This window comes from Scomber japonicus, chromosome 14, assembly GCF_027409825.1.
Source record: "Scomber japonicus isolate fScoJap1 chromosome 14, fScoJap1.pri, whole genome shotgun sequence".
Taxonomy (NCBI): Eukaryota; Metazoa; Chordata; class Actinopteri; order Scombriformes; family Scombridae; genus Scomber; species Scomber japonicus.
This window is the reverse complement of record NC_070591.1, coordinates 19,625,604-19,639,883: the sequence shown is the minus strand read 5'-3', so window position 1 is coordinate 19,639,883 and position 14,280 is coordinate 19,625,604. Positions and strand designations below refer to the sequence as shown.

General features: G+C 39.4%; 3 protein-coding genes across 3 annotated transcripts in view; all 3 read right to left on the bottom strand.

Moving 5' to 3' along the window:
• mcph1 (microcephalin 1) overlaps positions 1 to 6,584 on the bottom strand; it is a 32,469-nt gene extending 25,885 nt beyond the window's left edge. The window contains exons 1-9 of the mRNA XM_053333241.1: positions 6,573 to 6,584; positions 4,972 to 5,033; positions 4,795 to 4,886; positions 4,573 to 4,691; positions 4,378 to 4,462; positions 3,449 to 3,560; positions 3,230 to 3,361; positions 3,050 to 3,130; positions 627 to 1,778 (exon numbers count right to left, since the gene is read on the bottom strand). Of these exons, the coding sequence (XP_053189216.1) occupies positions 627 to 1,778; positions 3,050 to 3,130; positions 3,230 to 3,361; positions 3,449 to 3,560; positions 4,378 to 4,462; positions 4,573 to 4,691; positions 4,795 to 4,886; positions 4,972 to 5,005 (1,807 nt within the window). The 5' untranslated portion in view covers positions 5,006 to 5,033; positions 6,573 to 6,584. The remainder of the gene's footprint in view (positions 1 to 626; positions 1,779 to 3,049; positions 3,131 to 3,229; positions 3,362 to 3,448; positions 3,561 to 4,377; positions 4,463 to 4,572; positions 4,692 to 4,794; positions 4,887 to 4,971; positions 5,034 to 6,572) is intronic.
• Positions 6,585 to 8,416: 1,832 nt separating this feature from the next.
• Positions 8,417 to 9,754, bottom strand: npy4r (neuropeptide Y receptor Y4). Its single transcript, XM_053333231.1, has one exon. It carries the CDS (start codon positions 9,749 to 9,751, stop codon positions 8,417 to 8,419), a length of 1,335 nt encoding a protein of 444 aa, XP_053189206.1. The 5' UTR covers positions 9,752 to 9,754.
• A 3,205-nt stretch (positions 9,755 to 12,959) lies between these two features.
• si:ch73-288o11.4 (beta-microseminoprotein) lies at positions 12,960 to 13,783 on the bottom strand. The gene is made up of 3 exons (XM_053332630.1): positions 13,645 to 13,783; positions 13,223 to 13,325; positions 12,960 to 13,083 (listed from the first exon to the last, which is right to left on the bottom strand). Exons 1-3 carry the CDS (start codon positions 13,781 to 13,783, stop codon positions 12,960 to 12,962), a joined length of 366 nt encoding a protein of 121 aa, XP_053188605.1.
• Between the last annotated feature and the right edge of the window lie 497 nt (positions 13,784 to 14,280).

Genomic DNA, 14,280 nt, shown 5'->3' with positions numbered 1-14,280 from the left:
TCAAGGTGTGTTTCAACTAGCAAATATATCTGAACAGAACTGTGAGACAGGCTTTGATTTTACATTATGATCGGTTTAAAAAATACATGAAATGTTGATTTTCTGTCTATAATTATTGCAGTACTTCTCCTGTTCAGGGTCTTGAGGTTGAGTGTGTGTCGGGTGGTTGCTGGAGTCGACCACATATTGACAGACAAACAAATACAGAGCTCCCAGTTTACTTAACTTATGTGTCTTTGGATCACAAGAGTAAACCAAAAGAAAGCCAAAAAGACTCGGAGAGAACACATCTCTAACTCTGAAATGATGCACAGTATGTGAATACACCTGAGGTACGGTACAAATTATATTATAAGAATATTCATATCAAAAAAACTCCTTATTCATTTATGTTAGTACCATTTCTTTATTCTTCTCTTTAAAGTACGACATGCAAAAATTCACCTGAAGAAAAAAACCTTTTGAAATCACATACATGACCCAGGGATTACAGATATAGTTTGAGTTCAAATACATTTAGTAATACTGCATTTTGCTCAATTGTTCAGTTCATAATTAAGAGGACGTTATACAAAAACTGACTATCTGGCTCATCCTTATTACGCTTTGGTTCCCTTACTACTCACTTTCCAACGTGTGAGAAAGGTCATCAACATCAGAGTCTGTCTGCAGCTTCAGTTCTATGTTATCCTCCGTTCTCTTGGCTGGTTGCACAGAGGATGACTTTCTCCGTTTTTGTTGCTCAGTAGTTGTTTCACTGGTGCTTATAAACGGTAATAAACTTTGTCTTCTGCCTTTGATCAGAGATTTTTTATCATCCTGTTGGGGATGACTTTTAGGCTCAGTGTTTGCATCAGACTGCTGATTGTGAGTTTTGTCACTTTGACTTTCCTCTAGTTTCCTCTTTTTCATAGTTTCTAATCCAGTGCTTTCGCTTCTTCTTTGCTTTCTTTTCTTAGGGACAGGGTCCAACTCAAAAGGAACCTGAATGTCTCTCCCCAAAGATAGATTACGCAAAAGAGGCCTTTGTGATTTCTTGTGGTGGTTAGCTGGAGAGAAATAGTCCTCAAACACATTATCATCTCTATCAGTGGAAACTGAGGCCACATTTTGGGATTCAGTGGGCAACGTGAAAGACTGCACCAGGGCAGAAAACGATGGTCTGGCTCGTTTGGTTGTTTTCTGGTCCACTTTCTGTAATGAAGTAGTGGTTTCTTTTGATAGTTCAGCAGCAGCAGCAGCTAATGTGGCTGTTGATGAGAGGCGACCAGAAGAGTTCACAGTATCGGGACAAACAGGTGTCTTAGTCTCTGTAAAGGATTTTGCTGATTTACTTCTTCGCTTTCCCTTTTCAGATATGTTAGGCGACTGTTCATTTTTTTTAGCAGCGGGACTCAAAGATTTTATCTGTGATCGCCTTTTTTCTTTGCAAATGTCCTTGCCGTCATCAGATCTCCTCCCCTGGCGAGGACTTTCTAATAAACCTACATCTTTGCATTTGTCTATTGACTTGTTTCTAATTGAGGTCCTCCTTGTCTTTTGTCGTCGACTCCCCTCTTCCGGTGTATACTCGAAGTCAGGACATTTCAAAGGACTTAGAGATATCTGTTGTGGCACATCACGGCAGGGTGACAGCCAGGGCCTTTTTGAGTCCTTTCCAAGAGGCTGTTCAAGATGGCCGTGGTCTTTAACGTGAAGTTGTGTTCTCCCTTCTTCTTTATCTGGTGAGTAACCAAGATCAGCAACAGAAGCACTAGAATCATCATCTGACTGGTCATCTGCAATGGAGAAAAATGATAACAATCAGCAGCTCTATAGACAGAAAAAAAAAAACTGTTCAACTTCCTGTTCATTGTTTTGGGTTTCCGAGTGTGTTTAGCTGGATTGTAACGGCAGGCATCTGCTCGCAATTCACAAGCTCAGGCAAGCAGTCTTTACGCCACCCACACACTCTGAATTTGTGGGGAGCCGAAATAAATGAGACTGATGAAGAGAGATGTTCACAAACCAAGCAGGGTATTTTTCAAAAGAACTGTCAGAGTAAAAAAGGGCTACAAAAAGAGTAAATAACACACAGTCAGTAAACAGTGTGCGATGTTAGCCAAGTATCTCTCCAGTAATCAGATTCTTTCAAGGCAGCAGTGTTTCCCATTAATTATATAGACTGTGGCGGCCCACCATAGGTTAATTTGTGCCGCCAGTCTCATAGTGAGCTGAACATGTCTGTACACTCGTTACGCTGTTTTAGGGCTCAGCAGTATATTGAGCAAACGAGATATAGGACGAGACGTTATCTTCTTTTGAGCGGATTATATTGTTGAATTACTGAATGAAGTTGTGACAACTTTCCACCGTCTCTGTCTGCTGCACGGAGGCTTGGCTCCACCCTGCTGAGACAGAGAAGAGGAGCAGCTAATGTTAGCCTCTGCTGCTGTTTACTGTCACTTCTCGTCGTGTTGCTCTTCTCTGCTTTCAGAGTCTGTTTATGACGTATGTTCTGAATATTACTACTTTATTCTGCCTCACTGTTCTGTATAAAAGGTCTGGACACTCAATGGGGGGATTTTCTGAGCGTTTCACAGTGGTTACGTTCAACAGCACTAATAAACTTCCCCACACACCTCCACCCATCCCTGCAGCTCCTCCTCAAACCTCTCAATCTGAAACACCTGCATGCTGTTTAAAACACAGCAGCAGAGCAGCATTATGCTGCTTTGGTTGGTTCAGATTAAAAAAGCAAAGTCTTAATATGAGATCTTCTTTATTTCCATCTGTACAATAAATTAACTATAACCCCCGGACCACCCTAGAGGGTCGGACTGAGACCTCACCACCATATTCTTGGGTTCAACTGACTCTGGAAACATGCTTATAATGTATTTTCTAATGATTCAGAAACATAAAGCAAACACTGAAAAACACTAGCTCTCTTCTCATTATCATCCCCTGACTACAAATTGATCTTGGCGGCTTGAACAGATTTTTTTTTAAACTAAACTACAATTTCCACATTGATCAATAACAAGAAGATAACAAGCAATTTTCTTACACAATTGTTTGAGGACAGTCGGTGTGCTCCCAAGGGAAGGCTTCAGCGCCAGGGGTGAGCAGGACTCCACCATTTGTGAGGCTGAAAGAAAATTAAATACATATGAATTGTTGATGTTTCACAACTGAAATGCTTTGAGGACCTTGTGAGTTCATCCATCTTTCCACCTGCTCCACATACCTGTAGGTGAGGGGTTCTCCCGTTTCTTTTTCATGTATTTCAATCGCTGTGCCATATAATCCGACCTCTTCAACCCGGGGCTGTAGACTATTCCATTCTCTTCATCAATAATGATTGGTGACACATCTGTGACTGTGGGGAGAAAAAATATTTGTAACATGCCAAAATATATTCTGGGTTTTTAAGTAAAAGATTTACAGAAGGTTTGCAATCTTTTACCTAGAGGTGGTTTTGGAGGTAGGTCTTTCATCATCTTATCCAGCTTCTTCTTCATGCGCCTGTCATTTTCAGGAGTCTTCTCTGGATAATCTTTAGGCAGCATGCAACGATGCTACATGAATGAAACACAAAGGAAGAAAATAATAATAGAACAGAGGTGAGTATTTGGTTTTATATCTATGTGTCTGAGTGAACTGCTTAAGAAATTATTATCTTGAAAGACATTAACACAATCAAATCTCATTTACAGATCATAGTAAGAGGAGGATAAACGGATGGTATGTATCTCAAACAAAACTATATCAAAAGACAGATATTGTAGACATTGTGAAGTAGTGTGGGATCATGTTTATCATCATGTTTACAGGCGTTAATGTATTAAAGTTATATTCATGTTATGTCATTTCATTCTAATGAATAATAATGAATAATCTTCTCGGGTCATTTAATTCACCCGAATTTTGTGCTTTACGGGGACAGCATCAATGACAGAATGACAATGAATAATTGTGTTCCCTCATAAATGAGCGATACAAACAATAGTAAACGTCAGAGAGGCTAGCTGGTTCGTCGAGTTACTTTCTCCCACTGACGTATCATCTGGTCATTCCTGTGTTTCCCTGGAAGTTATTACAAGTGGAGGGAATAAAGAGACTTTTACCTTAATTGAAATGACAGATTTCTCTGGGTTTGAACATTGGGATAATGTAAGTACACAACTCAACAAAATATATGACATAGGTGTAGTCGTTTTTAGACTTTTTAATGTAGAAAAGTGACATATTATGTCTTTAAGACCACAGTCAGCAACCCAAAACCAGCACACTGCATGGCTTGACAAACAGAAGTCTGACACTGACTTGTTTAACAGTGAAAGCTTTGACTGTTACAGCAACGTCAGCATCACATGTAAATCCCATTGTACTCACTTTTTTGTTCTTCAGCACAGGATTGCTTTCATCATTTGATGCTGGATACAACTCCTCAGCCACATGCACTCTGTCATCATAACATCTGGGTATCATTTCACAAAAAAAAAAGAAAACAGCCACATTAAGTCAAGTAACACAATACAAGCAAGTTTAAGAAAATTAAGTGAAAAAAGCACATAGTTTTATTCTTACCTGCCCACCCAAAGAACAGAGACAAGCTTCACGTGACTTTTCTTGGCTTTCCTCCATGTAGCTAGATGACCATTGTTAAAGATGACATGTGTGACTTGTTTATTGAATGTCTTTGATATCTGTTACAAAAAAAAAAGGTTGTATTAAGTATATATATTTGCTGTCTGTCAGTGCCATAAAAGGTATAATGCAAGAGTATGTTTAGTTGCCCTGTGGCTTTACCTGAGCTCCCATTTCCTGTAGCTGCTGGATGAATGCTTTTGAATAGTTTGCTGATTTGTCAGATGACCAGACATCAACATAGGCAACGACATCTGCAGGGACATTGAAACATTGACTCAACGTGTAAACAGTAAGCCTTAAAAATGATGTCTTAACTGTACTGCTGATGTACATTACCTTTAAGAACTGATCCATCATTGCTTGCGCTCATTACTGGTCTCCTTTGCTCCAAGATTCACCTACACAAAACCAATGAAGACACTTCTTGAGATGAAAGATTCACATTTTACAGGAATTTCACATGCTGGGGGCCCTTCTTAATAAATAAGACATGACATCACTCTCTAGTCCTTCATGCAAGCTTATCAGTGGGTTATTTTTTATCAATTAAGCAGTTACAGGACAGGTTCACATTTTTTTTAAGTCAGGTGCCCATATGAACAGTGAAAGAGGTTTTCCTCCCAGTAATTATTCCTCCTGCTCATACTGACTATTAGAAAATCTCCTTCAGATGGGGGCCAAAATCCACAGTGTGTCCACACAGTTATTTTGTGCACAAATACATTTAAAAGTTGGTGTGAAGCTTATGTGAGGCTTCAGCTTTCTGAATTAACCCTATCAAGTGGATATCTGTCACATTTACAATCTTTTCAGAATAAAATTCACTCTTTATGTTTTCTGTTGAACCCTGTGGCAGAATAGTATAAAAAAGAAAACTTTCTACTAGATTTGACTAATATGGATGACTGAGGCTTCATATTAGCTTCAGATAAACCTATAATACATTTTTGCATTTGGAAGTTTGTAGATTCCCTGTATTATGAATATATATTCTAATGGTCAGTATGAACATGAAGAATAATTGCAGTGTGAACAATCTATTTCAATGTTAAATTGAGCAAGTTACCACAGTCCAAAGTGATGTCTTAAAATGGCATTGCCCGACCATCAGCCAAAAATAGTGATATTTCTATTACCATTCATAATTTAATCAACACGGCATTTGTAAAGCTATTCGGCTTGAGGATGATTAATATAATGCCAATGCCAATCAACGAATCACTTACTGACAACTAATCATTAAAGCAGCAGTGGAGACACAGACGTCTGATCTAAACTGTACCAGATACATGTTTCATCATGTGCTACAGATCTGAAAGCTGACAGCCTCAATAAAAACCTGACCTGAGACTTAATAACACTATACTTAAAGACAAACAAAGAAATTAAAAAAACAAACTAGAAAATCTATAGCTGAAATAATGGCCGAATACCTACCAGTAAACAAAAAATCAGTGCTTAAGTCACTTCTGCTTTTTCAACACATTGACATTACCTTAGTGTAGTATTTTGTTAGACATCCAATTACAGAAACGTGAACTGTAATGTTAGCTAGCGTTTATCTTTGAAGTTTAGCCTTAATTATGAACCGAGTAAGTTTAACAAACAAAAAATCCAGTTATGTAACCTTAGATAGACGACGTTGGTTACAGTGTTACGTACAAAGTTCAAGTGATTTCAGCATGCTAATTAATATCGTCTATTACGCTGCTAGAGACGCTGATATTGCTGTTTCATTGTTAGGTAAAGCTACTCTTTGCTGCTAAATTAGCGAGCTAACAAACTTGTGGTGTGGCAACGTTTAAGGTTACCACTTCCGATATGCTGACACAGGCATTTTACATGTTAGTTTGTTAGTTAGTTTGTTTTACAACTAGCTGTACATAACACGACGACAGCTATCTGACAGTACTACTGAGAGACCGTTGTGTACTTACATTAAACGGCGGTTTAACTTAAACGGTTTTAAATCGCGCACTGTTCATCGTTCGCGCGTGTAGTTTGTGACGCACTGCATTCTGGGACGGAAGGCAACCATTGGCTGATTGATAACAAACATCACTTCTAGTCCGGATGCAATGGGAAAGAGAGCAACGTAGGGTCCCTAAGAAGAGCCCTAAGTAGTCAACAGTGACCTTTCCGTCTCTCTGCGTGTTACGGAGAGAGATAATGGTGTGTAATCTGTAGGCCATGTGTCATTAAAGATATCAAAGAACTAACAAAACTTCAAAATTATTAAAACATTATCCAGTTTTTCTTAAAACAATGGTCATTTGACACTAAGCTGTTCATCCTGGCCATTAGATTCATAATGAACTTAAAAACTAAGTGATGTCAAATCAAATAGATATCTTTTAACTTTAGTTGTATTTGTGGCAAATTTCCACATGATATGACAACTTTAGACAGCTGAAGCCTCATATAAGCTTCAGATAAACGTTTTAAATACATTTTTGCACAAAATCACTGTTTAGACACGCTGTGGATATTGACCCATACCCCTTTGGAATGATTACAGCTGGATAAACCTCTTTCAATGTTCATGTGGCCACCTGTTTTAAGACAGAATTGAAAAATTGACTGTCTTTTTACACTAAGCTGGTGGTAACTATGGCAACACATAAAACTATCTTGTACAAAAATTGTTGATTGGCAGCACACTTTTTCAAGGGTTTGTTTTTGTCGGTATTTTTACCTTTATTGGGCTATGAGCAGCGAAGAGGCAGACAGGAAACAAGGGGAGAGAGAGATCGGTATGACATGCAGCAAAGAGACTGGACTTGTACACTTTAATGTCCATAAAACATTTTGTATGAACACAATTGACATTATTCATTAATTTATTAAACCCTTATATAACAAGCTTCATCTACAAGTCACATTAATCACAAAACAAAATGCACCTTGTTTTTCTTCTTCACTTTAGAAAGTCACACACCAATTTCACAACACAAATCAATACAAAATTAGTAAATGTAAGATTTACATCAGAAGCAGTCTACTCATGAAGAACATCATTTTTATCATCAATCTAGTTTATCACAAAATGCATCTGTGTCACCCTTTGCACAAACTACAGATGTGTAAGACAGCAGTTTGTCCACCACAAGGTTTTAAAAACAGCTTCAGTGCTCCGTGGCAGAGAATGGAAAAAATCCTTGCAAAACTACAATATCCCATCTGTTGCTGTTTTGATGTTGGTGGTGGAAAGCAATGTCTAACATGTCGCCTCAAAATCTCTCATTCATTGGAGTTGAAATCTGGTGAAGGCCATGGCATATGATTCACACCATTTTCATATATTTTTAAACAATTGGGTCACACCCCCATGCACCTGTAATGTATGTCTTTCTTCTCATTTATTCAGTTTTTTTTTCGATAAATTATTTAATTTCTCACCCATTTTTATATTCATAACACTACATGCAGCTTGCATTTTAAGTATAGTTCCAACATATTTTGTAATAATATTTTGTGATGATGTGTAACATAGTTGTATGGTGCCAAACATAGACAAATATTACATTCTTTTCAAAGGCTATCATTTTAACATGAACACACTCTTCATATAATTAGGAGTTACTGCAGAGTAAGATAAACCAACACTGTACTGCACACTGTAATTTAAAAAACTGACAAAAATGTTTCACTGTCAACCACTGTCAAAACGTTTGTACTGGCATTAAAGGTAGAAAAACAGCTGAAGTTGGTCCTACAACTGTACATTGTGTGTGACATCCTACACTACTACACTAGTATCCAATAGGATGCAGCATCACAGTCAAACAGAGTTGCTCCTGCAGTTGAGAGGCACTGAGGTGCGGGACACTTCCATGTGCACAGTAGACATGGGAAAACGCTCACACTCTTCTTCAAGAGAGTGGCAGCGGCAGTGCAGGAGAACCCCTCTGACCTCCTGCCGGAAATTGTAGTTGAGAAAGCCATAGATGATGGGGTTGATGCAGGTGGAGGACATGGCCAGCAGGTGGCATAGGGAGAACAGCAGGTTGTGGTGGCAGATAGGCAGGGCATCCTGGTTCCAGTCTGACACCACATTGAAGATGGTGAGCGGCAGCCAGCAAAGAGCAAATGCTGTTATCAGGGCAACCAGCATGATGTTGATTCGGCGGCTGTGGGTCATGTGCTGACTCTCTGGGGTTCTGGCACGGTCCAGCATTTCTTTACGTTGGCGCAGGCGGACAAACACTCTAACATAACAGAGCAGGACAAGTGTTAGTGGCCCACAGTACTGGAACAGCAGGAGCCATGTAGTATATGCAAGCCTCTGCTGCTGGGATGGCCAGTGCTCCAGACATGCCTCCATAAGTGGAGGGGTGGGGACATAGGAAAATAGAGGCACAGATGAGTTTTTGTATGTGTGGGAGGCAGGTTGTGATGGAGATGTGTTGAGATAATCCTGAGGAGAGGCTTGGTGATAAAGAGGAGACTGTGGCAGGAGTACATTGGTGTAGGGCTCGCTTGTGAGTAACTGAAAGGCCAAGAATGGCGAGGAAGTGAAGCACGCCAGAATCCAGATGACAACGACTGCCACATAGGCTTGAGGAATGCTAGGTTTCCACCCAGAGGGGTTTACGATGAGCTGATGTCTTTCCAGAGCGATGAACACCAGAGACAGCACTGACACGGTGACAGACACACACTGGATGAACGGCACCAGCCGACATAACAGTGAGCCAAACATCCAATGGTCCATGAGGGTGTATATGACAGTGAAGGGCAGGCAGAAGACACACACCAGAATGTCAGAGAATGACAGGTTACAAATGAAAATACTGGTGACATTGGCTTTTTCTTTGCGACGTGCGATGATGGAGATTAGACCAATGTTCCCCACCAGCCCCAGCACCATTGTAATGCTGTACCACACTACCAGAAACGCTGTGAGGACAGGTGACATATGGCACTGCTCATCATGCCCGAGCACAGAGAGGTCTGAGAGGAGCTGATTCTGATTCCCTGGCAACTCTTGCAAAGACTCATGACTGCTTCGTCCCTCCTCCCACGGCAGGGATGGTGGAGAGGTGGTGCTGTTGAAGGACAGAGGCAGAGCTGTTGTTGACGGAGAAGACTGGCTCGTGTTGCCACTCAAGGACATTTCACCAGAACTTGAGTGTCACCAGCCCCCAGGATGAATCTGTCCATCCCAGCCGTTTGAAAACATACATCTGAGACAGAGGGACAAAGAGAGAGGAAGCACAGAGGGAGAGAGAAGAAAACACCATTCACTTGCAAAGCAGTTGCTCATATTGAGCTGTTCGTGTAGACGTGATACTGTTGGTCTGAGAGGAGTGCACAATGAAGGAGGAGGCCTGTTGATAATGAGTTAAATTATATAAGTCTAGCAAAGATGCAATATGTAATTTTTTTTTCTATTCATGCGTCTCACCTATGGATGTGAGAATTGTTGTTTTGATTGTCCACAGAACACACACTTAATTAAAAATAAATGTTATACATCACAACAAGACAATGACATACTATATTGATGGGGGAAAAAATCTATAATATACGAAAGGTAATTTAAAATGTACAAAGCATTTTTTTCACGTCAGTAGTGGGGGCCCACGGATGGTGATGTCGGTCTGTCCACCACTTTGATCCTGACTCAAATAGCTCAACAACTATTTGATGGTTTGCCACAAAATTTGGTACAGATATTATGGTGCCCAGAGGATGAATCCTAAAGACTTTGGTGATCTCTCGACATTCTTTCTAATTCGACCGTAAGTCAAGATTTTCATGTATACTGTGAAATATCTCATCATCTACTTAACTAAAATCCATACAGTGGAAGATTATCAGAAACACTTTACACTTCTTACACAGCTAACACTGATATGAATGTAAGGTACCAAATTTGATTATAAGGTACAGTGGGGTTTCTTTGCTATTGTTTCAGCACTTGGAGGCAGTACTGCAGTTGCACAGTAGTTTCATTTCTTGGTCTGACATTCACTCTCTTTCTCTTTTAATTGACCTGTCTTAAGATTTCAGACTTGCTAGTTTTCCTCCCACAAGTCAGGTTTCAAGACTTAATATAATAGCTTAGTGACAGTAAAATTACACATTTGACTTCTATTTGTTTAGGACAGAATGAGAGAGGACATGACATTGTCAGAATCCTAAAAATGGATTGCAGCTCTCTCCCCTGAAACCTCTTCCATGTGCTGTGAAAACCTGCATCGCAAAGAAAACGAACCTGTCATTTTCCATTAACGGCACACACACACTTAGCTATCAGTCACTTCACAATGCATCATTTCTAACCTACTCTGTCAGTGTGTTGAGTGAGCTGCAGGCAGGGTGGCACAGCATTGATCACCCTGTGTTTCAGGAGGAAAGGCAAGTGTAACGTCACCAGTAACCAGTGATGTTAGATTTGCCTTTTTCTAACAAACAGCTATAACAGAGCAGAGACACAATAAACACAAGCAGGGAAAAAAAGGCCCACTTATAGGCAAATTTTAACCCATCATGTTACAGTGATGTGGCACCGTGCGATGCTCATCCAGCATATAGTTATGTCATTTTGATCACCCCCTCCAGAGCAAAATCTCTGCAGCATAAGGAACACTGCGACCTGGCACCACTCTGTCCATCATATTCTTCTCTTCTGTCTCGGCAAAGAGTCCTTCATCTCTGAGAAAATTGTGCTCTCTGATGGAAAATGAAAAAATGACTGAATGTGATTTTCCTTGGACCAGATCATCCCTGATTCTCTCTTTTTTATATATTGTGAGGGCAATTGTGTCGTGCAGCAGTATATTTCATTTAACTACATTTTAACCCTTGTCGTCCCCAATGATTCTCTCAAATATCGCCTTTGGATCAAAACATTTTTTCACAATGGACAATTTCACATATTCTTTGTCTGCCAAAGATTCTTGGAACCAGTATCAAGTCATTTTACATTTCATACACATCTATAATTCATCATTACATGTTTTCCAGTTTTGAAACTTCACTTTGACTAGTATTTAATTTTGTTCTTTGGGTCTGAACAATCCTTTATCAGGTTCACAGGTGGAGTTGAATAGTAGGCTCCATCCATACTTGTTTGTCTGATTATTTTTTAGGTGAACTAGACAATAAATATATAAATTCTTGCACATTTATGCTTAACAGAGAAATAAATAGGAAGCCAAACCTCTCTATACCCTCCTGTGTGCAGTCACCAGTTCATATCTGTTTTTATAAATTGTACATCTCAAGATGCGTATTAATACTATATTGATTCTTTTCTCTTATTCTAGTTTTGCACCAGATCACTCAATGTGAATTCATATGCACACATATCCAAGGCATCAAAGCAGTATTTTCACATACATGTTTAGTCAGCGGTACTATTAAGAAACAATTCCTCTTTCCTTCTGCCTCCTGTGTGTGGTGGAACAGGATAACAAGCCTCATTATTCGGTGCTGGGGATTTCAGAGCTCTTGGATGCCAACTTCCAAGTCATTACTACACAAAATATTGTCACGAGATGGGTTGTTATCTCAATTTTACACAGTATTTGAAACTTGATGCAAACCAATTACATGTTTTTCAATCCTCCTGCTGAAATTGGATTTGTATTCTCAGAAAAGCCTTTTGTAGTCTGCTACCTATTGTTTAAAGGTAAAATTCAAAGGAATTATCATATAGTACACATGCATATCTACTACAAGCAATAAGCATAATCAACACAGTATACATCTCATTACTGCTTAATTGAAATCATATTCTGACTTTCCTTAGCAAAGATCATTATTGTGTATAATGGTTCATTATTATGTGTTAATACAGAAACAAAAACACAAATCACTCACGTAATGAATTGAAGCCTAGATGAGAGAAGATATAATTCTCTGAACAGGTGTGAATCCACAGAGATGAGAGTTGGAGAAGGAGCTGAGCATCATGACAACTAGAACGTGTCTGTGAGATGCAGCGATGAGGGGAACACGACTATTATTTGGCTGTTAGAGCCCTTTGGGTGCTAGAGCCCCTCTGTGCACCGAGCTCTGCTGTCACACAGTGGTGGATTTATTCAATTACATCCTGAAAATGACACCTGCTGTATAAGTGGTGTTAAAGAGACAGAGAGCAGGCAAGAAGTAGAATCAGAAGGGGAGTGGGTTTCATGTTTGCCCTTTATTGTCATTGTTGCAAGTTAAAAGTAAGACATACAACTGATTCATCACAAATGATTATACATGATTTTACTGTGTGCCAGAGACTGAAACTTGAAATATGAAGCAGAATTATTATTATATTTTATTATATAAGTTCAGTAAGAGTAAGAGTGATGGGACACTCTGCACTACTGAATAGGGTCGCACACTTTTGTGTGGTCTGACTTCAGCACCACTTTGGCAGAACAAGCCTCCTTATCCACCATCAGCTCACAGTCCTCAGGAATGTACATGGTGTCTGCATCAGGGAGTCTGAGAGACACAAGGAAAGGAAATTATCATCAGATGTAAAGAAAAGCCTTCTTAAAATGAAGATTAGAAGCCTTGAGAATGGAGGATAGTTAGCAAAAATATTGTAACGATCATAAATCAAACCATGAAAAAATCTTACATGCTGCAACAGCTCATTCCGTCCTTCGTACAAGAGCACTGCACGCAGTCTCTTGTCCATTCAGAGCCAAAATCATACAGCTTTCCATCTCTATCCGTACACCCTAATGTAAAGAAATAGACGCACAGTTCAGAGGGGCTGGTGACCCACTTATCACGCTCTGATAAGTCTGTGGCAGTGACTAATTGTGTGTGTGTGTGTGTATCGGTGTGTGTATAGGTGTGGTTTTGATACGTTTTAAGTTGGCTGGCTTATGTTAAGTAAACACACAACATCTGGATGATACATTGAGCTGGAACAGTTGGACAGATAAGGACATCTCATTTGTCCAGCTTCTGTCAAACAACAGAGGAAAGTTTCCATCCCACTGAATCTATTGCTATTGTATCACAGTCCAGCCAGCTGTAGTTGTGTCGACTCACCTTTCGGAGGGTTGTTCAGATCTTTGATCTCTAACAGCTTGAAGAAGCAGAAAGAGTCACATAGGACAACCACTCCAAGAAGATAGACAAACACATGGAGGGAAGTCTGAAAGAGGGAATAAAAGACATCTGTGTGCATGTAGTCTTAGTGGCCATACTGTCTGCAAACACTTTTTCTAAACTAACTTCATCACCACATCCTTTTAAAATATATTGAACACTGAAAGAGAGTGGGTAGGTTTTATTCATGCTTTGGTTGTCTGATAATGTTGACAACAACAACAGCAAGTCTTAGCACACTTCAGCCATCTCTCTTACTGTATGTCCCCCTGAATATGATGCAGAATGACTTGAACCGTAACAATCTAATTAAACACATTTCAAACCAAAAACAAAGAATTAGAGGCAGATTCCCAAGGATATAAATGTTTTAATCTACCTAGTATTGATTCCTGGAAATGTGAATTTCCTTATACTTGTTTTTCATTGTGTTTTTAAAATGTGTCTCCTTTTGTGTTTTCTGTCTGTAAATATGTGGGTTTTTTCTTCTTGGGCCTTAATCTCATTGTCCTGGTTAAATAAAGGTTGAATAAATAAATAAAATAAAATAGTAAAAATAGACAGAAACCAATGGAG